The following is a 24,909-nucleotide window of genomic DNA, read 5'->3' as shown; positions in this document are numbered from 1 at the left end:
ACCTTATCAGTGACTGCAACCATGTGATTGCCTTTCCTTTACTCATTACATTCCACGCTTAATTGACTCCACCATATACATTCCTCCTACAGATAACCATTCACTTCTGGTGTAGAAACCAGACTCTGGCACTCCTCATTGCCTTAGAATACTTGATAATTAACAATATTTCAAGTTTATGAGTCAGAACCCATCACAGTAAAAATGTCTCAATGTGTTTGTGTCCATATGACCAACTATGTTGGACCAAACCTCAAATGCAAAAAGCGAATTGAAACTGCTTGTCAGAAAGGAAGAAGTGATTGCTCATCTTTGTAGTGAGTGGCAGGGGGAGGGGCGTGTGTGTGTGTGTATGTAAACAGAGAGGAAAAGGCGACATGAGAGGTTTCACTCTCGCCAAAATCATTAAGTTTCTATGGGTTTATTTTGGACCTAAGCTTGTCGCCTGCCTTTCCGGCTTTGGGACAACGACTCCCATTTTGTTATAGGGTGGATACATGAGCATCTCGTCATTATATACACATCTCTGGTGTAAATGGGAAGGTGCACACAGCACAGAAGGAGCGAAGGAGACAAGCCCAAAAAGACAACCTGAGATTAAGCGGACATAAGCCATCATAAAAGCAGAAAATAACAAAACCCTGATTCTTGCGATACAGGCATTTGAAATATCACACAAAAACATACATTTGAATTGAATTAAATTGATATATTGCCCAGCCCTAGCTCAACACATTATTCTTTTGATGTTGGTCAAAGCACATTCACTGTTAGCACTTATCTCGAGCCCTTCTGGGCAGAGCAGTTGGTCTTGATCTTACTCTGTTTATGTGTACTGAGAAAGCACATCCACAGTAAGCACGCAGCCAAGACTCGTATCCCAGAGTCATGTTACACAGGAGTGTTAAAAGTTCCAAAGGGCGTTATACTGAGATTAAACACTGCCCTTTACACAATGCTGTGGCTGCAGGCCAGACAACCAAGCCACAGGCCCAACTCATGCTCAGAAGGAAGGAACATGTTTCCTTTTTCTATGGAGATCATTTTTGTTTGTTTACATAATGTAGCCTATTCTGTACTAATCACTAATTTAACTAATTTACGGGGTAAAGAGGGTTTCTCTGTTGCCAAGTAGTGTCTCTTCAACTAAGGCTTAGGTTCCAGAAAATAATATGATAACTTAGCTTTCTGAGATAAGCGTTCCAGAAATCATAGCCTACATTTACATTTACGCCTACTTACAAGATTGCATGGACACTTTGAAAGCCTGTAAACTATATGCAGGGCTGCAGACTAATATTTTCCCCTGGTGACACTAACTTTTTCAGTTGGTGGCACCAGCCTAGGATTTGGTCGCACCCCCAAAAAAGTTGCAGTGTCAAGCAATAGAAAGAATAAGTAATCATGTTCTAAAGTAATTCACAGTGCTTTATTAAAGCTAGACTCTTTTTCAAAGACAATGTCACCCCACCTCTGTTTTGGTAAAAAGCTGAGGGATGGGGCTTGAAAAATGTAACCACTCTCAAATTCATAGAGCTATGGATGCAAGTACTAACCATCCATGATATCAAAATGATAGTTAAAACTATGTTTTAAGGCTATACAGTGGTTGTTTACATTGGAGTAAAACAAGCTTATATTTTGGCTTCTGATTGGGTATGACAGTTGAACTAAGATCATGAGTCATTGGTAAGTTTTTATGTCCAAGACTCAATGGGTATGTATAGTTAATTTATAAGTCCAAAAATGTATCTAAGGATTTTAACTTTGAGGCCTTTTTATCAGTTAGATTTAGCCACCACCTGCGTCCTGTCTCTCCTCCGTCCTCTCTCGCCTCCTTTTGAAAAAGGTCAAAGTTAATCAGAGTTGGCGAGGAGAGTGGAAATGCTCTTGCTTGAAATGAGACTGTCCTCCACTTGGGTGTCATTAGGCAAGTGACGTTACAGGGATGGATCCCAAAATAAATTTTAAAGTGCTCAAAACAAATTAAGCTAGTTGTGCAAGACATTTTTATAGATAAAACAATAAGTAGCATATTGATTTTAAATGTGTGCATGTTTTTCTCTGAGAAAACAAAAGCTGATTCGAATGGGGTGTGGCAGATTTTTAAACTCTTTTGCAGTAAGATAAACATGAGTATCCTCGATGAAAGGTGGCTATCAAGGAGGGCAGGACAGTCATCCATTTGCCTTCTAACGATTTGACACACTCCTCGACCACTTATATTTTACTGTTAACATAGGGCTCCAGAATTTTCTTTTGGTCAATAGAGATGGATTTGCCTACATCTTTATGTGCACTAACAGGTATCCTAGGCTAATTCTGTTGGATAATTTACCACTGAGTAAGTGGAAACTCAAAACACATTTTCTAAATCGCTAACCTTAACCTCTACGGGATCGGTGTGTGTGTCTACCCCGCGGGACGGTTGAGCTAACGTGCACTAATGTGATTAGCATGACGTTGTAAGTAACGAGAATTTCCCAGGACACAGACATGTCTTATATGTGCAGAAAGCTTAAATTCTTGTTAATCTAACTGCACTGTCTGATTTACAGTAGCTATTACAGTGAATACCATGCTATTGTTTGAGGGGTGTGAACAATTATGTACTTGAAAATGTATCAGTAAACCAATTGGGAACATTTGTGCAGACTTGATACATCATTTTCAACAGTAATACAATGGTTCATTGGATCAGCCTAAAACTTTCCACATACACTGAGGCCAAAATCTAAATTGAGCCTAGACTCAAGTCATATAATGGCCTTTCTCTTGCATTTCAAAGATGAAAAAAATGAAAACACGTGTTTTTTCTTTGTATTATCTTTTACCAGATCTAATGTGTTAAATTCTCCTACATTAATTTCATATTTCCACAAATGTCAGTATTTCCTTTCAAATGGTATCAAAAATATGCATATCCTTGCTGCAAGCAGTTAGATTTGGGTATGTCATTTTAGGCAAAATTGAATAAAAAGGGTCCAATCCTTAACCTGTAGGGGGCAGTATTGACACGGCCGGATAAAAAACGTACCCGATTTAATCTGGTTACTACTCCTGCCCAGTAACTAGAATATGCATATAATTATTGACTTTGGATAGAAAACACCCTAAAGTTTCTAAAACTGTTTGAATGGTGTCTGTGAGTATAACAGAACTCATATGGCAGGCAAAAACCTGAGAGGATTCAATATGGGAAGTGGCCTGTCTGACAAGTTGTTGTTCATCTTGGCTCTTTTTATTGAAGACTGAGGATCTTTGCTCTAACGTGACACTTCCTATGGCTCCTTCCTATATCGAGGCAGCCTCTGGCTGAAACACATTATCGCTTTTGGCAAGTGGCCGATCAGAGGACAATGGGCTTAGGCGCGTGCCCGAGTCGACCCCATGCTTTATTTTCTTTCGTCTGTTTACCTAAATGCAGATTCCCGGGTCGGAATATTATCGCTTTTTTACGAGAAAAATTGCATAAAAATTGATTTTAAACAGCGGTTGACATGCTTCGAAGTACGGTAATGGAATATTTAGAAATTTGTCACAATGCGCCATGCTCGTCACCCTTCTTTACCCTTTCGGATAGTGTCTTGAACGCACGAACAAAATGCCGCTATTTGGATATAACAATGGATTATTTGGGACCAAACCAACATTTGTTATTGAAGTAGAAGTCCTGGGAGTGCATTCTGACGAAGAACAGCAAAGGTAATAACATTTTTCATATAGTAAATCTGACTTTGGTGAGTGCTAAACTTGCTGGGTGTCTAAATAGCTAGCCCTGTGATGCCGGGCTATCTACTTAGAATATTGCAAAATGTGCTTTCACCGAAAAGCTATTTTAAAATCGGACATATCGAGTGCATAGAGGAGTTCTGTATCTATAATTCTTAAAATAATTGTTATGCTTTTTGTGAACGTTTATCGTGAGTAATTTAGTAAATTCACCGGAAGTTTGCGGGGGAGTATGCTAGTTCTGAACGTCACATGCTAATGTAAAAAGCTGTTTTTTGATATAAATATGAACTTGATTGAACAAAACATGCATGTATTGTATAACATAATGTCCTAGGTGTGTCATCTGATGAAGATCATCAAAGGTTAGTGCTGCATTTAGCTGTCTTCTGGGTTTTTGTGACATTATATGCTAGCTTGAAAAATGGGTGTCTGATTATTTCTGGCTGGGTACTCTGCTGACATAATCTAATGTTTTGCTTTTGTTGTAAAGCCTTTTTGAAATCGGACAGTGTGGTTAGATTAACGAGAGTCTTGTCTTTAAAATGGTGTAAAATAGTCATATGTTTGAGAAATTGAAGTAATAGCATTTCTAAGGTATTTGAATAACGCGCCACAGGATTCCACTGGCTGTTACGTAGGTGGGACGATTTCGTCCCGCCGGCCCTAGAGAAGTTAATTAAAAATAAAACGCACTGCTTCTAGTCATGTATTAATCTAACATATGTATTCAATATCCCAAAACGATCAGTTGTAGCCTAGCCTACTGCCCAATGAGTCCTATGCGCTCACAATGGCTGTTGCACATTTTGCGCACTCCGTATCTCAAAACCATATCAAATATCTTGTTTTTAAAATAATTGCTATAGAGTTAAATGTTGAGTTCAGAAATAAGAATTATACCCACAGAAAGCAGAGGACCTCCTATCTTCAACAGTGATGACAGTTGATTCCAAAGCTGTATTCTTCCCGCAATTGGATTTTGAAATGTTATAGTCTACAATCAGAAGGCTTTTTCTTTCTCCTGGAGCGCAGGAGAGAAGAACAGGGGCTAGCTTATCAGAGTAGGTGGCCCCAGCAAAACAGGCACAGCGTAGGTCAGAGACTTTCATTACAGGAATCATAAGGATAATACTGTTTGACCAAATCATGGTTTTAGCCTACAAAAAAAATAGGAAGTTTAGTGTAAGGTGACTATTTAGAATGAGCGGCTCGCACCGATACGACCAATTACAATTTTTACTTGCTCAGCCAAGTCAAAGGGACGCAAACTGTGACTATATGGTCGCAGTCTGGAGCCCTGCTATGTAGTCCATTTCTGGGAAGGCTGTTTTGAATGGAAAATAGCTCCAGATTGTTGATTTAATCATTTCCTAAATCTCCTTTATTGCAGCTATTTAGTAGTGATGGGTGAAATCAATACAGTTATGTATCACAATATTATTTTTGGACAGTATTATATTTGACTCCAAGTATCGATTTGTAAAAGTAGTATCCCGACTTGTAACTATCAATTTTTGATTTGTATTATTTTATTTTTTAACCCCCCCCCCCCCAACACTACTAAATATCTTGGCTAGCTACCTACAGTATTTCTCATGCTCTGTCTTGTCTCTCTGCAGCAGAGATATAGTGAGCAATATGTTTGGAACGTAAAATCGCAGAATCAAATAGCAATACATTGAGAATTGCCATACATATCGTATAAGCACGTAAGTATCCTGATATCCTAAGGTCCATGGCAATTCTTAGCCCTACTATTTAGGCTTGTATGCCCTCAGATAATTACATTTGAGGTTTCAGATCATGTTCAATGTATTCTTATACTGTGTAAAATATGTACTTTTAGGGAAAGCAGACTCATTCTTTAGGGAGATATCCCTTGTCAGTGTTGCTTTGTCATGATGTTCATCAAGTTTTCTGTTATGACATTTTATGTTGCTATGAGACCATTCTCGACACATAATCTACTAGCCACATAAGGGACATCAAGACTGGTTGGGGAATTGAATAGCATCTCAGAAAATGTTTCAAGACCCAGACCGGGAAAGGGCATTGGATTTGAACACCTCTTGACAGACAGCCTTTAGTGGGTCATTGGATAGAGAATAAAGATTACTCGCTGTACTCAGAAATAAACTTTATGGTGGTTCTGGTTGCGATGCCTCAGTGGGTAAAGTGAGCACACCCTTGGCGGGGATGGATTTGATGGGTGCGTCAAGTTTTCAGGGTAAATGGTAAATGCCACTTTTTGGCGTTAACCAGTATTTCTGCATTAACAAGGTGACAATCCATCTGATTGGTTCTTCGGCGGGCATAGCGGGATTTCTTATTAGCGTCCGGGTTAGAGTCCTGCTCCTTGAAAGCAGCAGCTCTACCCTTTAGCTCAGTGCAGATGTTGCCTGTAATACATGGCTTCTGGTTGGGGTGTGTACGTATGGTCACTGTGGGGACGACGTCATCAATGCACTTATTGATGAAGCCAGTGACTGATGTGGTATACTCCTGAATGCCATCGGATGAATCCCAGAACATACTCCAGTCTGTGCTAGCAAAACAGTCCAGTAGCTTAGCATTTGCGTTATCTGACCACTTTCTGAGTGAGCGAGTCACTGGTGCTTCCTGCTTCAGTTTTTGCTTGTAAGCAGGAATCAGAAGGATAGAGTTATGGTCAGATTTGCCAAATGGAGGGCGAGGGAGAGCTTTGTACATGTCTCTGTGTGTGGAGTAAAAGTAATCTAGAGTTGTTTTTTTTACCCTCAGGTTGCACATTTAACATACTGGTAGAAATGAGGTAAAACGGATTTAATTTTCCCTGCATTAAAGTCCCCGGCCTCTAGGAGCGCTGCCTCTGGATTAATATTTTCTTTTTTGCTATGGCCTTTAACAGCTCGTTGAGTGTCATCTTAGTGCCAGCATCGGTTTATGGTTGTAAATAGATGGCTACGAAGAATATAGATGAAAGCTCTCTTGGTAAATAGTGTGGTCTACAGCTTATCATGAGATACTCTTCCTCAGGCGAGCAATACCTTGAGACTTCCTTAATATTAGTTTTTGTGCACCAGCTGTTATTTACATATAGACACAGATCGCCACCCCTTGTCTTACTGGAGGCAGCTGTTCTATCTTGCCGATGGTTTCAAAAACCCCGGCAGTTTTAAGATTGATGGTAGAGGGGATTTACTCACTCGCCGTCGGATCCTTACAAGGCACCCCGACCTATGTCCCCGATATCTCTCTCTTCTTCATGCAAATGGAGATTTGGGCATTGTCAGGTGTCTGAAGTAAATCCTTTGTGTCCGACTTTTTAAAGGAAAAAATCTTTGTGTAGCACGAGGTGAGTAATCGCTGTCCTAATATCCAGAAGCTCTTTTCGGTCATAAGAGACGGTGGCAGAAACATTATGTACACACAATAGCACAGCAGCCATCTCTTCCGGCGCCATTAAACTGTTGGTGAGCATTTCTCCATTCCCAAGATAAACCAACCACTTGACAGGTGTGGCATATCAAGAAGCTAAGTAAACAGCATGATCATTATGCAGGTGCACCTTGTGCTGGGGACAAAAGGCCACTAAAATTTGCAGTTTTGTCACACAACACAATGCCACAGATGTCTGACTGCAGGAATGTCCACCAGAGCGGTTGCCAGATAATTGAATGTTCATTTCTCTACCATAAGCCACCATCAATGTCATTTTAGAGAATTTGGCAGTACATCCAACCGGCCTCACAACCGCAGACCATGTGTAACAACGCCAGCCCAGGATATTCACATCTGGCTTCTTCACCTGCAACATCATCTGAGACCAGCCATCCGGACAGCTGATGAAACTGAGGAATATTTATGTCTGTAATAATGCCCTTTTGTGGGGAAAACTCATTCTGATTGGCTGTTCCTGGCTCCCCAGTGGATGGGCCTATGCCCTCCCAGGCCCACCCATGGTTGCGCCCCTGCCCAGTCATGTGAAATCCATAGATTAGGGCCTAATGAATTTATTAAAATTCACTGATTTCTTATATGTAACTCAGTAAAATCGTTGAAATTGTTGCATTTTTGCTTTATAATTTTGTTCAGTATACATATCCCAACCGGAAGCCTTGGATTACAGGCAACATTCGCACTGAGCTATAGGCTAGGGCTGCCGCTTTCAAGGAGTGGGACACTAATCCAGTTGCTAATAAGAAATCCCGCTACGCCCTCTGAAAAACCATCAAACAGGCAAAGCGTCAATACAGGACTAAGAATCCCACTTCATCGTCTATCACGCTCGTCTGATGTAGCAGGGCTTGTAAACTATCACGGATTACAAAGGGAAAAGGTAGCACTTTATTTGACACCCAGTGCCATAACATGTTATCAATCAAATTTCAATCAAATTTATTCATAAAGCCCTTTTTACATCAGCCGACGTCACAAAGTGCTATACAGAAACCCAGCCTAAAACCCCAAACAGCAAGCAATGCAGATGTAGAAGCATGGTGGCTAGGAAAAACTCCCTAGAAAGGCAGGAACCTAGGAAGAAACCTAGAGAGGAACCAGGCTCTGAGGGGTGGGAGTCCTCTTCTGGCTGTGCCGGTGGAGATTATAACAGTACATGGCCAAGATGTTCAAACGTTCTTAGATGACCAGCAGGGTATAATAATAATAATAATATTATTATTATTATTATTATTATTTTATTATTAACACAGGACACCAAATAAGACAGGAGAAATACTCCAGACGTAAGACTGACCCTAGCCCCCCGACACACAAACTATTGCAGCATAAATACTGGAGGCTGAGACAGGAGGGGTCGGGAGACACTGTGGCCCCATCCGACGATACCCTCGGACAGGGCCAACCAGGCAGGATATAATCCCACCCACTTTGCCAAAGCACAGCCCCCACACTACTAGAGGGATATCTTAAAACCAGCAATTTACTACCCTGAAACAAGTCTGAGTATAGCCCACAAAGATCTCCTACACGGCACAAACTCGGCAGGGGCGCCAAACCCGGACAGGAAGATCACGTTAGTGACTCGACGCACTCCTTCTAGGGACGGGATGGAAGAGCACCAGTAAGCCAGTGACTCGGGCCCCCGTAATAGGGTTAGAGGCAGAGAATCCCGGTGGTGAGGGGAACCGGCCAGGCAGAGACAGCAAGGGCGGTTCGTTGCTCCAGTGCCTTTCCGTTCACCTTCACACCCCTGGGCCAGACTACACTCAATCATAGGACCTACTGAAGAGATGAGTCTTCAATAAAAACGTACAGGTCGAGACCGAGTCTGCATCTCTCACATGGATGGACAAACCATTCCATAAAAATGTAGCTCTATAGGAGAAAGCCCTGCCTCCAGCTGTTTGCATAGAAATTCAAGGGACGATAAGGAGGACTACATCTTGTGACCGTAGCATACGTGTTGGTATGTACGGCAGGACCAAATCGGAGAGTTGGGTAGGAGCAAGCTCATGTAATGCTTTGTAGGTTAGCAGTAAAACCATGAAATCAACCCTAGCCTTTACAGGAAGCATGTGTAGAGAGGCTAGCACTGGAGTAATATGATGAAATGTTTTGGTTCTAGTCAAGATTCTAGCAGCCGTGTTTAGCACTAACTGAAGTTTATTTAGTGCTTAATCCGGGTAGACGGAAAGTAGTGCATTGCGGTAGTCTAATCTAGAAGTGGCAAAAGCATGGATTAACTTTTCTGCCTCATTTTTGGACAAAGTTTCAGATTTTTGCAATGTTACAAAGATGGAAAAAAGCTGTCCTTGAAATAGTCTTGATATGTTCGTCAAAAGAGAGATCAGATTTCAGAGTAACGCCGATGTCCTTCAGTTTTATTTGAGACGACTGTACAACCATCAAGATTAATTGTCAGATCCAACAGAAGATCTCTTTGTTTCTTGGGACATAGAACTAGCATCTCTGTTTTTCTTTAAAAGTAAAACATTTGCTGCCATCCACTTCCTTATGTCTGAAACACATGCTTCCAGTAAGGGAAGTTTTGGGGCTTCACCATGTTTCATCGAAATGTACAGTTGTGTATTGTCCGCATAGCAGTGAAAGTTAACATTGTTTCCGAATTACATCACCAAGAGGTAAAATGTATAGTGAAACGAATGGTGGTCCTAAAATGGAACCTTGAGGAACACTGAAATTTACAGTTGATTTTTCAGAGAGCAAATCATCCACAGAGACCAACTGATATCTTTCTGACAGATAATATCTAAACCAGGCCAGAACTTGTCCGTGTAAACCAATTTGGGTTTCCAATCTCTCCAAAAGAATGTCATAAGCGATGGTGTCAAAAGCAGCACTAAGGTCTAGGAGCACAAGGACAGATGCAGAGCCTTGGTCTGACGCCACTAAATGGTCATTTACCACCTTCACAAGTGCAGTCTCAGTGCTATGATGGGGTCTAAAACCAGACTGAAGCATTTCGTATAAATTGTTTGTCTTCAGGAAGGCAGTGAGTTGCTGCGTAACGGCTTTTTCAAAAAAAAAGTTGCAATACCAAGTTTATATACCAACCTCAAGAGGGGGGGTGAAAAGATTTGGCATGGTACCTCATATCCTCACATTTATACAGCTGCACCATCGAGAGCATCCTGACTTGTTGCATCACCTTGGTATTGCAACTGCTTGGCATCCGATCGCAAGGCACTACAGATGGTAATGCATACAGCCTAGTACATCTCTGGGGCCGAGCTTCCTGTCATCCAGGACCATACCAGGCGGTGTCAGAGGAAGGCCATCCAGTACCTGAGCTCCAAGTCTGGGACCAAAAGACTGCTGAACGGTTAATCAAATGGCTACCCAGACTATTTGCGTTGACCCTCTTATTTGTATTGTTATTTATAATTTTTTGCACTGATTGTCTTGCACAGGCTCTGTGCACACTCACTGGACTCTAACCACACGCTGACATACTACACTGACACTGCAACACACACGGACACACAAAACACACATGCATATTGACGCCAGACACGCATACATTCACCTTCCTTCACACTCTTTACATACTCTCCTGCTACTCTGTTTATTATCTATGTATTGTCACTTCAGCCGTACCCCTCCACATTGACTCTGTACCGGTACACATTGTATGTAGCCTCATTATTGTTATTTAAAAAAAAAAAAAAATCCTTTAGTTTATTTAGCAAATGTTTTACTTTTTCGTTTTAAATCTGTGTTGTTGGTTAAAGGCTCGTAAGTAAGCATTTCACGGTAAAGTCTACTTTACCTGTTGTATATGGCGCATGTGACACAATTTGATTTGAAATGTTTTTTTTTAACAAGATTTACATTTACATTTAAGTCATTTAGCAGACGCTCTTATCCAGAGCGACTTACACTGTGTTTTCCACAGTTTCAACCATTTGTTGAACTTCTTGTTTCAACTTTATCATCGCAGTGAGGTCAAACATTGTAGCCTAAAGCATGATACTGTTTTCATGATAAGTGTCTGTGATTTTCGATTACATTTGCATTGATGTCAGAGTGATTGAAGGACAATGGAGCGCTGAGTTGGGTACTATCAACACATCAGCCCCATTCATGTACAGAGCGCATAGGAGGATATTACTGTGACTCAACGGTCACATGGAATTTGACTGCGGTCATAACTGCCGGTCACCACAACAGCTCGATGCACTACCCTCTGGAGAGAGAGCCCTGCGGTTTCAGGCGGTGCAGTTGCCGTACCATGCAGTAATCCAACCTGACAGGATGCTCTCTGGTGCATCTGTAGAAGTTTGTGAGGTCCGAACTGAAAGACATAGGAGCAGGTTAAGGGTTATGCATAGTACCTTGTATTAGTGTTCACAGCCACTCATCCAGTTAAATGACCTGACCCGTTGGAGGCTAACTAGACTCGAATGCAGCTCTACGGCTCATGTCCTTCACTCATGTTCTCATTATGATATGGACAGGGTGGCCATTTTGAGTAGAGGTGGTTGATATGGAGATGGTGGCCATTTTGAGTAGATGTGGTTGAGGTTTGCCTACGCTATCCAAACCCTGCCTATTCTCCAGTCACCCTAGTGCTGGTCTTCCCCATATGATCTGGTTGAAGGCATGAAGGGCGTGGGATTGATACTGGGGTATATACTGGTATTATTCACTATGGAGTCCAAGTTTATTAATAGACTGAAACTAGAGGATGCCAGCAGTACGCACCAGCAGCCAAAGCCTATGACCAATGGGACCCGCACCTGCTGGCACAACCATCAGGGAAAAACATGGCCTTCCAAGGCAGTCTGCAGTTCTTTGGACCACTGCTCTGGAATAAGCTGGACTTATCCACACGGCAGCTAGCTAGCATGTCTGCCTTCAAAAGAGCTGTACACAAATCTATTAGGATATGTGAGCGTCATTTTGTATTTATGCTACTGCGTATAATGTGTGTGCTTCTGTGTATGCTGTTTTTATCTAGTCAACTTTTATGTGATGTGTATGTTTTTATTAATTAAATGGAACCTAGGACTTTCTAGAAAACAGTGGCAGTTGTTAGTGGACTATCCTGGCTAATGAAAATGTATCGAAAACTGGCCCAGTACCCCTCACCATCTCTGGGGGACACAAACAAGATATGCCATTTTCACACTTTGAGTTGTACAGTGCCAGTCAAGTTTGCACACACCTACTCATTCAAAGGTTTTTCTTTATTTTTACTATTTTTCTACATTGCTGAATATTAGTGAAGACATCAAAACTATGAAATAACACATTGAATCATGTAGTAACCAAAAAAGTGTTAATCAAAATATATTTTAGATTCTTCAAAGTAGCCACTCTTTGCCTTGATGACAGCTTTGCACAATCTTGGCATTCTGTCAACCAGCTTCACCTGGAATGCTTTTTCAACAATCTTGAAGGAGTTCCCATATATGCTGAGCACTTGTTGGCTGCTTTTCCTTCACTCTGCAGTCCATCTCATCCCAAACCATCTCAATTGGGTTGAGGTCGGGTGATTGTGGAGGCCAGGTCATCTGATGCAGCACTCCATCACTCTCCTCCTTGGTCAAATAGCCCTTACACAGCCTGGAGGTGTGTTGGGTCATTGTCCTGTTGGAAAAACAAATAATCCCACTAAGCGTAAACCAGATGGGAAGGCGTATCGCTACAGAATGCTGTGGTAGCCATGCTGGTTAAGTGTGCCTTGAATTCTAAATAAATCAGTGTCACCAGCAAAGCACCATCACACCTCCTTCTCCATGCTTCACAGTGGGAACCACACATGCAAAATTCATCCGTTAACGTACTCTGCCTCTCACAAAGATACGGCAGTTGGAACCAAAAATCTCAAATTTGTACTCATCAGACCAAAGGACAGATTTCCACCGGTCTAATGTCCATTGCTCGTGTTTCTTGGCCGAAGCAAGTCTCTTCTTCTTATTGGTGTCCTTTAGTAGTGATTTCTTTGCAGCAATTCGACCATGAAGGCCTGATTCATGCAGTCTATTCTGAACAGTTGTTGAGATGTGTCTGTTACTTGAACTCTGAAGCATTTATTTCAGCTGCAATTTCTGAGGCTGGTAACTCTAACTTATCCTCTGCAGCAGAGGTAACTCTGGGTCTTCCTTTCCTGTGGCGGTTCTCATGAGAGCCAGTTTCATAACGCTTGATGGTTATTGCGACTTCACTTGAATAACTTTTAAAGTTCTTGAAATTTTCTGGATTGACTGACCATATCTTAAAGGCTTTAACCAAATAGGGCTATCTTCTGTATACTACCCCTACCTTGTCACAACACAATTGATTGGCCCCAACTCACTAAGAAAGAATGTCCACAAATTAACTTATTTGTCACAGCTGTTAATTGAAATGTATTCCAGGTGACTACCTCATGAAGCTGGTTGAGAGAATGCGCAAAACTGTCAAGGCAAAGTGCTACTTTGAAGAATCTCAAATATAAGATATTTGTTTAACACTTTTGTTCACTACATGATTCCATATGTGCAATTTCATAGTTTTGATGTCTTCACTATTATTCTACAACACAGTACAAATAAAGAAAAACCCTGGAATGAGGTGTCAACTGTTGACCGGTACTGTGTATAAAACACCATTTGGTGTGAACCATGACGGGTAGAGGCACAGGTGTGTACACTTTATTACATTTTATAGCAGGACAGTTGTGTGAAGGATGTTTTCTCTAATGGCATCTTCAGGACATATTGTAACACACAGGCTACACACACCTAATGAATCGATTGCCACAGTGACACGGACTCTTACGATTGAAAGAGTTATGTTTTTAATCCGTAGATAGGGTTTTGATTCGCTTCCTTGTTTTTTTGTTGTTCCACAGGCAGGTGTGAAGGGGACTTTAGGTCGCCTAGTTGGAATATTTGAGGTGAGTTTATGTTATGACATGCTTAGGCATGCTAAAGCTTGTTTGGGAGTGGAGAGAAAATATGGACTTTGTTCTGAAAAAAAAGAAATGTCAAAACTGTCTATCTTACAGAACCGAGAGAGGAAACACAGAACCTACGTCTACATTCTTATCGTAACTGAGGTCCTGGAGGATTGGGAGGACTCAGTGAACATTGGTGAGTGGCTTTCATTTCAATCTGATTATACTACAGTTTGAATTCTGGTTATAGATGCCTCTCATGTCTGTCTTTCTAAACTTGTGCCACAATGGTGTCTGTTCTTGTTCCTTTTAACAGGGAGAAAAAGGGATTGGTTTAAAATAGACGATGCAATACAAGTGTTGCAGTGTCACAAGCCTGTGCAGGCCACTTACTTCGAGCCTCTCAAGGATGGTTGCCTGACCAGCAACGGGACGCCCCTGGTGGCCACGATAGGCGGAGACCTCTCCCCCACCTACAACATCAGCCAGAGCTCCGTGTCGGGTATCAGATAACTAAAACACAACCCCAGGAGCTCTTGCCACCACTCTCCCTCTTACTTATTTTTTGTTGTTGTCTCAAAATAACATGGTTTGCCTTGCCAACTCATTTGTGCCAGAATTGTGGTGCAGACTTGACAAGTGTTGAGTGAAGATTCTGAAACAATTTGGAAATGTAATTTTTGACCCCCTTGTTCGTTTCATTTTATTGAAAATTTTATGAAGCATCCCTCACTCCCTCATTCTCCTACCTTGAACACACCCTTAGTGTGGTGTTTACTGAATGCAAGAACTACTTTTTACTGTTGTGATGTAAAAGTGTATACTTAGTGCTTAAGCGCAATGCTGTCAGTGGTCTTTTTTAATGTCTCCTCTTTTGGTTATTGTCTGTGTATGATTGTGCCCAAGAGCGTGTTTTCCCTCTTTTAAGGATAGGAAATGTTCTGTGCATCTGAATAGACAGTTGTAGGAAGTGACTTGTTTTGCATGATCGCTGGCTATGTTTTGCACATTGGGGTCCCCTGATACAGATTGTGAGGCAGATAGTCTTTGGTGGTAACTAAGTTCTTTGAATTCTCATTTAGCTCCGCATTGTGGTTCTTGGTATTAATATCTTGCAGGTTTCATCAGAAAGACAAGGCCCTTTTCCCCATTTGACCCGATCGTCAAGTAGCCTATACATTTTCCCTTAGTCTGGAAGCTAGCTAGCCATTTCAATATTGACTTTTAGGCAGAAAAAAAATCTAGAAAGAATGTCTACTCAACTAAATATGTAGCACAGTCCCCATTTTGCTGAGTTAGCATTGAGAGTTTACCCTGGTGTTTTACCCAATAGACTGAGACCCTTTTGTTCTCCAGTGTCTTTACCTACTTAACGGTCTAGTAGTCTGTTAGTAGTGGTTCACTACAGACACCGTAACAGTAAGCAGACCCCCCACCCCCCCACCGACCAAAATGTATCAGTTTATAATTTAGAATTCCATGGTGTGAACAACTGCAGTCTTCCTCCATTTATTTTGTGCCATCCATGGACTGACAATTGCCTTCACCCAGCACACACACCACCTTTTTATCAAATTTTCAGATTCTCACCCCTTACTTTAACCTCTGTTTTATATCAGATGTTTACATTGCGTTCATAACATTTATTTTTCACTTAAACAAGCACTACTAGACATGTATATTTGAATAATGTAGATTCTTTTGGGGGTTGGGGGGGGGGGCTTTTCAGTAAAAATGTTTTACCCTTTTTAGTATTGAATCTGCATCTCCAAAACAAACACCTGCTTGATATTGAAAGTAATTTAATCTAAAATGCTGTCTTTGCAGAACAAACAAACAAGCCTTGTACAGTTTGAGACCTTGTTTAACATGTAAAAATGCTTTGAATACTATTTTATTTTCATAAACGTCTGGCAAATCTTTAGCCAACCTGCTATACTTGCCTTAGATGTGGCATGGAGCAGCTGGCTCAATACTGTGAAACTGGAGGCCCTGTAGATAGCATGTAAGACGTTTTATTGTAAATTGTTTATTTCTGTATAGATCAAAGGTGAGTACAAATGACAAAACAGTTCCTCTGATGCATTTGTGAGGGCTATATTTTGCTCAGCCATGGCTGTAGGGTTGGCTTTGTAAGGTTTGTTGACGAGTTGCTTTGATACACAGTATATGTTAAGGCTAAATAACAAGTAAATGTTGCTAGCTTTGTATTGGGGGGGGTGAAGAGAAGACCCCATTTATCATGGATGATATAAGCAGCAGAGATGCCTCAGATGTTCTACAAAGACCTCTTGAGGCTGAGGTGTAATAAAGTGAAGTCCATAGTTGAATTGTTAACATACAAAATTGAGGGTTTCCACTGGATTGAATGCTGTTTCCAGACCACTACCATAAGCTTTTATGTCATTATCCTAGTCTTCTGACAGAACCAACATATGTAACATCTCCCTATTATCTGTTCTGCCCTGTCGTTGTTTCAGTAGCTCATCATTTGCCCTCCAAAATGAGCATTATATACTCAGTGGTCAGTTTATTAGGTACACCACCCCATTCCCGAAAATAGTTCGCTCCTCCAGTGTGTCACGTGGCCGTGGCTTGCTATAAAAAGGAGGCATCCAGTTACCGGATGGGCACGGATGGGCTAATGCAGCAGACGACCACACCGGGTTCCACTCATATCAGCTAAAAACAAGAAGCGTCTCCAGTGTGCACGCAATCACCAACATCACCTGGTCAAACAAATCACGATTCCTGTTGAGTCATGCTGATGGCAGTCAGGATTTGACATAAGCAGTATGGGGCAATGGTGTGGGGGATGTTTTCCTTGCACACGTGAGGTCCCTTGATACCAATTGAGCAACGTTTCCATGCACTGAAGAATTCAGGTTGTTCTGGAGGCACCTAATAACTGGCAACCGAGTGTATGTTATCCCCAATCCCAGACTCAAGGTCTATTCTATAATGTAAGGGTTGAACTAAATTGGTGAGTGGATTACTGATATCAATAGAAATTCTACTTTGAACCATTTATTGCTTTTTATAAACTAGGTGGTTCAAGACCTGCATGCGGATTGGCTGACAGCTGTGTTATACCAGATTGTATTCCACAGGTACAACAAAACATTTATTTTAACTGCTCTAATTACATTGGTAACCAGTTTATAAAGCAATAAGGTAATTTGCGGTTTGTGATATATGGCCAATATACTATAGCTAAGGGCTGTGTCCAGTCACTCCACGTTGCGTCGTGCTTAAGAACAGCCCTTAGCCGTGGTATATTGGCCATATACCATATCCCTCTGGCCTTACTGCTTCATTAAATGAGCTGCATCAAAAGGTGTGGGGGGCTAAGTCTTGGAACTGTCTAGTGGAAACCAATTTTTCCCAATACCACCTTAGCCCCACAGAGCAGAATACATTTAGGCCTATTATTGAATTTTGTGGTCAGCCTCCCTTAAAGTCCACCATTTTCTTTATATGATAATGAGCTATCAATCAAATTAGATGGAATTGGAAAATCTCTAAAGTGAAGGGGTTCTATTCAAAATGGGCACAAGCAAGGGCAATGAATGTGGATATCCATATGTAACAGCCAATGAATGACCACTTGTTCTTTAACCCGTTTGTACTTTGTTGATTTTTCTTGTACATACTAGCTAAAGCAGCACTTATAGCTAGATAAACCTTATGCTTTAGTCAGTAAGTATTTTTCTCCTTTCCTTCCCTCTAATACATACAACTCCTTTTGTTAATACAATGAAAGTTGGAAGTGGAGGGGTTTAAGAATTCAATACTTCGTTATTAAGGGGATAAGTACTGTATAAATATACCCTGCTCGAGTCCTTTAGAAATGCATTTCTCTCTTCCTTAGGATGATTTCACACAGCACGCAGTGAAAGCCAGAAGGAGTGGATGTAGGCATTTTAAAAGGCTCAAACGCAGCCTCTGCTCAGATAGGCCTCCTTGGCCCTTCACCGGAGTGATGTAAAACTTGCCTATATCACACCACCTAGTGGTCAGGCAGTATTCTGCAACGCATGTGAAACAGTTTTGCCTCAGTCAGTGAATGTCTAGTTGAGGATTCTTGCATTCTCAGCAGTATTTGTTTCATGGCATTGCATTTGGATAGTGACTACTCTGACAGCTTGATTATTTTTCTATTGGATCACCCTGTAGTAGGGGTGATACTCCCTTGCTATATACAAATTGATAAGGCAAAATCACAATCAGATGGGATTCAGTGAAGAAAGCTATTTGGGCTACCTAAAATATAAGTGTGCATTTCCCTAAGCACAAGCCCTTGACCTTCCCTACATATTTGTAGTAATTGTTTTCTCCAAGGTGTACGTCACTGGAATATTTACCATTGTCATTTGGGACTGTGAAAAACCAGTGAGAAGACTGAAGATTGTAATATAAATGTGCCAACAAATAAACACCAGTATTTCAGATCTGGATTCCATTTGCCCTTTTTTGATCATTGTAACAGTGTCTAGCTACTTAGTATTCCACTTTTAATACAGGTTGTTGATAAACCCGACTAAAGGACTGTACTTTGAATAACCTGCCACGCTTTAGCTAGTATAATTACTATAGTGTGCAAAATAACTCCCCAGTCCACACAAACACTGGAAAGAATGCTACATATTTAAAGTACTGACAAATAAAAAGGGCAAAGTTGTGTTTTCTGTTTATTGTAAAGTAATTGATAGACATTTACTCCTGAGGCGGCTGCTGTCCTCGGCCACGTCCAAATCCACCCCTCTGAAAACAAAGAAAAGGATAAGCTTCCACGTCACAAGATAGCTGGTCAGCAAAACAAGTGTCATACGGTTATGTTTCCAATTCATGTCCCAAATTTGTCAACCCGAATAACTTTACTCAATGCGTTAGAACAGTGCGTCTGGCTGCCCAATGTATGTTGTTTTTCACAATAGCATATAATCAATTGCTCGTGGCAATATCTTGTTGAGTCAACTTAAATGCAAACAAATAAGGCTTTGAATTGCCTATTCTAGTACCATAGACGTACAGTATACAACCTTTCAAAGGTAGGCTATACAATAAACAATCATTTATGACCATTTATTATTCAGACTTGTCATGGTAACCAGCATACTGAGTGGGTCGCCAGGAACAGAGTTGAGCACCTGCTTCAGACTACATTACCATTAGGCAATACAGTACTTACAAATTGGAACTCTGTGGCTGAACCAGCACCTGCCTCTGCTTTCTTGTCTCCACCAGCTGTAAAGAAAACAGCTTGTAATCAAAACCTGTTTTAAAGTTAGCCATTTTCCTATATTCATCACCATTCATACTAGTCAAAGGCTGAGGAAACAAGTCATTACCAATAACAAATGTGCTCACCAACTACTGGATCTCAAGGCAGATATTTGGAGCTACAAAGCACTCTAGTCAGCAGATCGTGAAATTCCCAGTTGGTTGAAAGCGATGGTTAGGATTAGAGGGATTCTGTAAAACTATACATACGTGGTGCAGCAGATCTTCTGTAATTGTCTCTATCACCCCCATCACGGTTGAAGCGGGCAGGCCTCTCTCCCCTCTCTCCCTCCATACCTGGAAAAGAAAAGACAACGCTCAGCTGGGTGGGATGTCAGACTCAAAAACACAGGAAGGAACATCAGGTTTGGGTCCAATCAGCACCTATGACTATACAGTACAAAATCCAATAGTCTTCACTGAACAGCTCGAGGGATGCAGTGTATGCAGACCTGTTCCATCCCTGTTCTAACCCACCTTAGTCAAACAATCAAGGTCTAAATCAAAGACCACGATTAGTTGAATCAGTTGTTAGTACAGGGCTGGTACTAAAGCCAGCACACTGCAGCCCCCCAGGACTGGAGTCACCCAGACCGGTTGTAGAAGTAGGGGCTCATTAGGAGCAGTAATAGCCCATTCACATACTATGCTGGTTTGGTAACTTTATTTTCATATTGTCCTTTCCAGCAACAAGGTGGATATGTAATAGTGATGGGGGTATAAAAAAATATATATATACACACACACAGTTAGGCTACATGTCACGATATTTTGGACATTATAAATCGACTCAAAGTATCGATATGTAAAAATAAAACTGAATCTGACTAATGATTAGTCAGATTCAGTTTTATTTTTACATATCGATACTTTAATCATCTCATCGCTGTAGCCCGTGACAAACACACCTCATTCAACTCATTGAGGGCTTGATGATTAGCTGAATCAGGTGTGCTTATCTAGGGTTACAATAAACATGTGTACTGGTGGCGGTACTCCAGGACCAGGGTTGGGACACAGCACCAGGTAGCGTTAGCTAACGCTAGTCAGCTGAATACGCGCCAAAACGCCTGTATTTTTCATCCTATAGCTTGTTTTTAAATAGTAAACCATTTCCCCCCCCCCCACGACTTTTATTGCCATGACTGATCAAAAATGATCAAGCCCTTGTCTTTCTGAAGCAGACATAGGCAGCAATATGTTTGAAACATCAAATAACAGTATCGAAATATAATACATATAGGAAGTGAGAATCGCAATACATATTGTATCGGCAACTAAGTATCGTGAGGTCCCTGGCAATTCCCAAACCTAATGTGTAACCAGTCCAGGACAGTGCAGCTCATCAGTGTGAAAATGGTTAGCCTATAAGTGGACGTACCCTTGGGCCGGGGCCTCGCGGTCTCAGGACGCATCTGGCGGCGCAGGGTGGCGGGAACAATCTCAGGTGGAAGGTGCAGGAAGTCTCTCAGGTACTGGATACCTTCATTGGTGAGGTACCAGTAAAAATGGCGCCAGGCAAATTGCTCCTTGACATACCCAAGTGACTTCAAGGACTGAAAAAGCAAACATGAAAAAAATATATATATATTTTTTTTTATATAAAGACAAAGCCCCAAAATCCAACAGACATGACATGCTAGGGAAACACTTTCCGTAACCCAACTGTGTGCAAGTCTGAAAATCCACATCAGTGGTGTATTCATTAGTCGGAATCTGTTGAAAAACGTTTAGCAAGAAACTGTTCACTAAAGGAAACAAACGGGGAGGGACCTAGATAAAATGTGTCCAATAGAAACTCTCGTAATTGAAAAGTGTTTTCAGATTGAAGTAAACAGTTTCTGTTAATGAATACACTAGGGGTGTGGCGAGTCATCTGACAAAATTAGTATCGTAACTGATATGGGCAATTTTCTGGATGCAATATTCTTTTGTAATTATCCGTGATACAAAACTGTTTTTTATTTTTCGGGTGCATGCAAGTATGTTTCTCATCTCTCAGTCACGGAGTTTCTAAACCCTACTGTACCGTCTTTAAGTCAGTTATGTGCGTGGTCTAAATAACTCAACTGGCAAGCTTGCCTGTCTGTAAAGAGAAGGGCAGGCTGTACGTTGATCCTGGTGCTCTGATTGGATAGGGTGAAGCTGTATCTCTGTCCACTCACTTAACCTGTTGGGGCTAGGGGGCAGTATTTTCACGGCCGGATAAAAAAAAAAAAACGTACCCGATTTAAACTGGTTACTACTCTCGCCCAGAAACGAGAATATGCATATAATTAGTCGATTTGGATAGAAAACACTAACAGAACTCATATGGCAGGCCAAAACCTGAGAAGATTCCATACAGGAAGTGCCCTGTCAATTTGTTGTCCTTCTGTTGCATCTATCGAAAATACAGCATCTGTGCTGTAACGTGACACTTTCTAAGGCTCTCATTGGCTCTCTAAAGCCGCCAGAAAGTGGAATGGGGTGTCTGCCGTCTCTGTGCGAAGAACAACTGGAGAGTTTGAGAGTGGTCAGCCTGGGGACAGTGAGACAGATGCGCATTCACGAGAATTCTCAATTTTTCTCTTTCAGTCTTTGAATGAATACGTTGCCCGGTTGGAATATTATCACTATTTTACGAGAAAAATAGCATAAAATTTGATTTTAAACAGCGTTTGACATGCTTCGAAGTACAGTAATGGAATATTTAGATTTTTTTTGTCACGAAATGCACTCGCGCGTCACCCTTCGGATAGTGACCTGAACGCACGAACAAAACGGAGCTATTTGAATATAACTATGTATTATTTGGAACCAAAACAATATTTGTTGTTGAAGGAGAAGTCCTGGGAGTGCATTCTGACAAAGAACAGCAAAGGTAATACAATTTTTCTAATAGTAATTCTGAGTTTAGTGAGTCCCAAACTTGGTGGGTGTCAAAATAGCTAGCCGTGATGGCCGAGCTATGTACTCAGAATATTGCAAAATGGGCTTTCGTCGAAAAGTTATTTTAAAATCTGACACCTCGATTGCATAAAGGAGTTCTGTATCTATAATTCTTAAAATAATTGTTATGTTTTTTGTGAACGTTTATCGTGAGTAATTTAGTAAATTCACCGGAAGTGTTCGGTGGGCATGCTAGTTCTGAACATCACATGCTAATGTAAAAAGCTGGGTTTTGATATAAATATTAACTTGATTGAACATGCATGTATTGTATAACATAATGTCCTAGGAGTGTCATCTGATGAAGATCAAAGGTTAGTGCTGCATTTAGCTATGGTTTTGGTTTTTGTAACATATATGCTTGCTTTGAAAATGGCTGTGATTATTTTTGATAGGGTACTCTGACATAATCTAATGTTTTGCTTTCGCTGTAAAGCCTTTTTGAAATCGTACAATGTGGTTAGATTAACGAGAGTCTCGTCTTAAAATGGTGTAAAATAGTCATATGTTTGAGAAATTGAAGTTATAGCATTTGAGGTATTTGTATTTCGCGCCACGCGATTCCACTGGCTGTTGACTAGGGTGGGACGCTTGCAGGAGGTTAATATACTGAACAAAAATGAATGCAACATGCAACAATTTCAAAGATTTCACTGAGTTACAGTTCATAAGGAAATAAATCAATTGAAATCAATTCATTAGGCCCTAATCTATGGATTTCACATGACTGGGCAGGGGTGCAGCCAAGGGTGGGCACAGAACCAACATAAAAAACTCAAACAGTAGAATCAATATCTCCTAAAGTTCAAATGCCTCTCACCAGCATTGCTTTCATCACATGAAGGTTGGGCACGTTCTTGTCGGCCAATTCAGGGTGCTTGGGCAGATGCACATCTTTCTTTGCCACCATGACGCCCTCTTTGAAGAGGAGCTCATAGATGGCAATACGGTTCTTCTTAGGCATCAGCATCTATTCACACAACCGACAATGAGACAAGCGTTAGCGTAAAATGCAATATAACAGGGATGTCCACCTACCCACATACTGGCTGGCAAACAGCCTACTACAAGATTGTAAGGTCACTAACGTCACAAGATTGGGTGTCCTAACTGTGATGTCAACTAACATTACCCCAGCCGGTAGGTACGTTAAGCTAGCTAGCTTCTTCGGACAACTATGGGCTCATTTCCCAAATGAGGTAGGTAACGAACACTTTACCATGCTTCTAGAGTCTAATGATAAAACCACATTTTGAATGAGTTGCATCCGGCAGTGGTTACTACCTATCACACTGGCTTTGAAAAACAATATAATGAAGCGATACGAGGACATAGCAGGGAAGTCCGTGTAGGTAGCTAGACTACCTTGTGTATTTTAACCTACATCTCGAATAATATAAGGCTTTTTGGGGAAATGTGTGGATGTTTACAACAATGACATACACATCTATCTAAAATTGAGACTAACAGCTTCATACAATGTAAGATGTCTTAGATTTATTCAGATTATGTTTGCTAGGCATTTCCCTACCTTGCCACTTGCTAGGGGACCGGAACCGGAAAGAACGACGGAAGGCGTTCAAGAGCGTTTATGTCCAGACGTTGGACCTTTCAGCTTTACCGTCATCTACTGAACTGGCGGGAAAAGTGCAGTAGACTAAATGGAATTGCCGATAGACAGGGAATTATTATTCCGCATCGTCATTTTTGCAAATTAGGCTATGGGTAAAATAGCCATGCACTTTTGTTAATCAAATAAATGAATTGACACATATCTGCAATAGGTATACACTGTCTAAGCTTACACCACTTATCAAAGTTCTTTTCAACCTGAACCACCACTCGTCCTTTTTTGGAAATACGATCTTATTTTTTTTTTTACGTTACAGGAAGCTTCAGATACATTTTCCGGTCTTGTGTGGGGATTCAGCCAGCGGTATTTGTACTGGGGTGTTCATTTAAAGACCATAACATTATTCTTCCATTGGACCATCCAGGGCCGGCTCCAGGCATAAGCGACATAAGCAGTTGCTTAGGGCCCCAGGTTGCTAGGGGGCCCACCCCCCAAAAAAGTTTTTAGGAACTGTCTGGTTCTCAACTTAGGATAGAATATAGAGTTAGAATAGTAGAATACACAAGGTGTAAGTTCAACATTTGGTTGTGCTTCAGCAGTTTCTCCTGTTTTCAAATCAAATTTTATTGGTCACATACACCACAGGAGGCTGGTGCTACCTTAATTGGGGAGGACGGGCTTGTGGTAATGGCTGGAGCAGAATTGGTGAAATGGTTACCATGTGTTTGATGCCATTCCATTTCCGCCGTTCCAGCCATTATTATGAGCCGTCCTCCCATGAGCAGCCTCCATTGATATACACATATTTAGCAGATGTTATCGAAATGCTTGTGTTCCTAGCTCCAACAGTGCAGTAGTATCTAACACTGACAGTCACTCAATTAGCCATTTCAGCTAACATTTTTTAGATTGTTAAATTAGTCTAGCCAGTAATCTAAATTTATAGCAATCATGGCCGAATACCGACTGGGCACGCAGTGCACATGCCCAGGGGCCCTGACCTCCAGGTGGTTCTCATTGATTTTTGTCGTCACTCTTACTC

General features: G+C 41.2%; 2 protein-coding genes across 2 annotated transcripts in view; one reads left to right on the top strand and one right to left on the bottom strand.

Annotated features, from left to right (window-relative positions):
- LOC106582705 (diphosphoinositol polyphosphate phosphohydrolase 1) overlaps positions 1–14,921 on the top strand; it is a 29,761-nt gene extending 14,840 nt beyond the window's left edge. The window contains exons 3-5 of the mRNA XM_014166035.3: positions 14,036–14,080; positions 14,192–14,276; positions 14,397–14,921. Of these exons, the coding sequence (XP_014021510.1) occupies positions 14,036–14,080; positions 14,192–14,276; positions 14,397–14,593 (327 nt within the window). The 3' untranslated portion in view covers positions 14,594–14,921. The remainder of the gene's footprint in view (positions 1–14,035; positions 14,081–14,191; positions 14,277–14,396) is intronic.
- A 3,833-nt stretch (positions 14,922–18,754) lies between these two features.
- Positions 18,755–23,932, bottom strand: LOC106582706 (small ribosomal subunit protein eS10). Its single transcript, XM_014166036.3, has 6 exons — positions 23,826–23,932; positions 23,115–23,264; positions 20,745–20,919; positions 19,574–19,660; positions 19,272–19,327; positions 18,755–18,844 (listed from the first exon to the last, which is right to left on the bottom strand). The coding sequence occupies exons 2-6, from the start codon at positions 23,262–23,264 to the stop codon at positions 18,797–18,799; spliced, it is 516 nt and encodes a 171-aa protein (XP_014021511.1). The 5' UTR covers positions 23,826–23,932; the 3' UTR covers positions 18,755–18,796.
- Positions 23,933–24,909: the final 977 nt, after the last annotated feature.

The sequence above is a fragment of the Salmo salar genome, chromosome 22 (assembly GCF_965601325.2).
Source record: "Salmo salar chromosome 22, fSalSal1, whole genome shotgun sequence".
Taxonomy (NCBI): domain Eukaryota; kingdom Metazoa; phylum Chordata; class Actinopteri; order Salmoniformes; family Salmonidae; genus Salmo; species Salmo salar.
Note: the sequence above shows the minus strand (reverse complement) of the source record. Positions and strands in the feature narration are given on the sequence as shown.

Coding starts and splice junctions, on each gene's coding strand:
- LOC106582706 (XM_014166036.3), bottom strand. CDS start 23,264: ATGCTGATGCCTAAGAAGAACCGTATTGCCATCTATGAGCTCCTCTTC. Junction 19,661..20,744: donor CGCGAGGCCCCGGCCCAAGG/GTACGTCCACTT, acceptor TTTCTTTTCCAG/GTATGGAGGGAGAGAGGGGA. Junction 18,845..19,271: donor CAGCCACAGAGTTCCAATTT/GTAAGTACTGTA, acceptor CTTTGTTTTCAG/AGGGGTGGATTTGGACGTGG.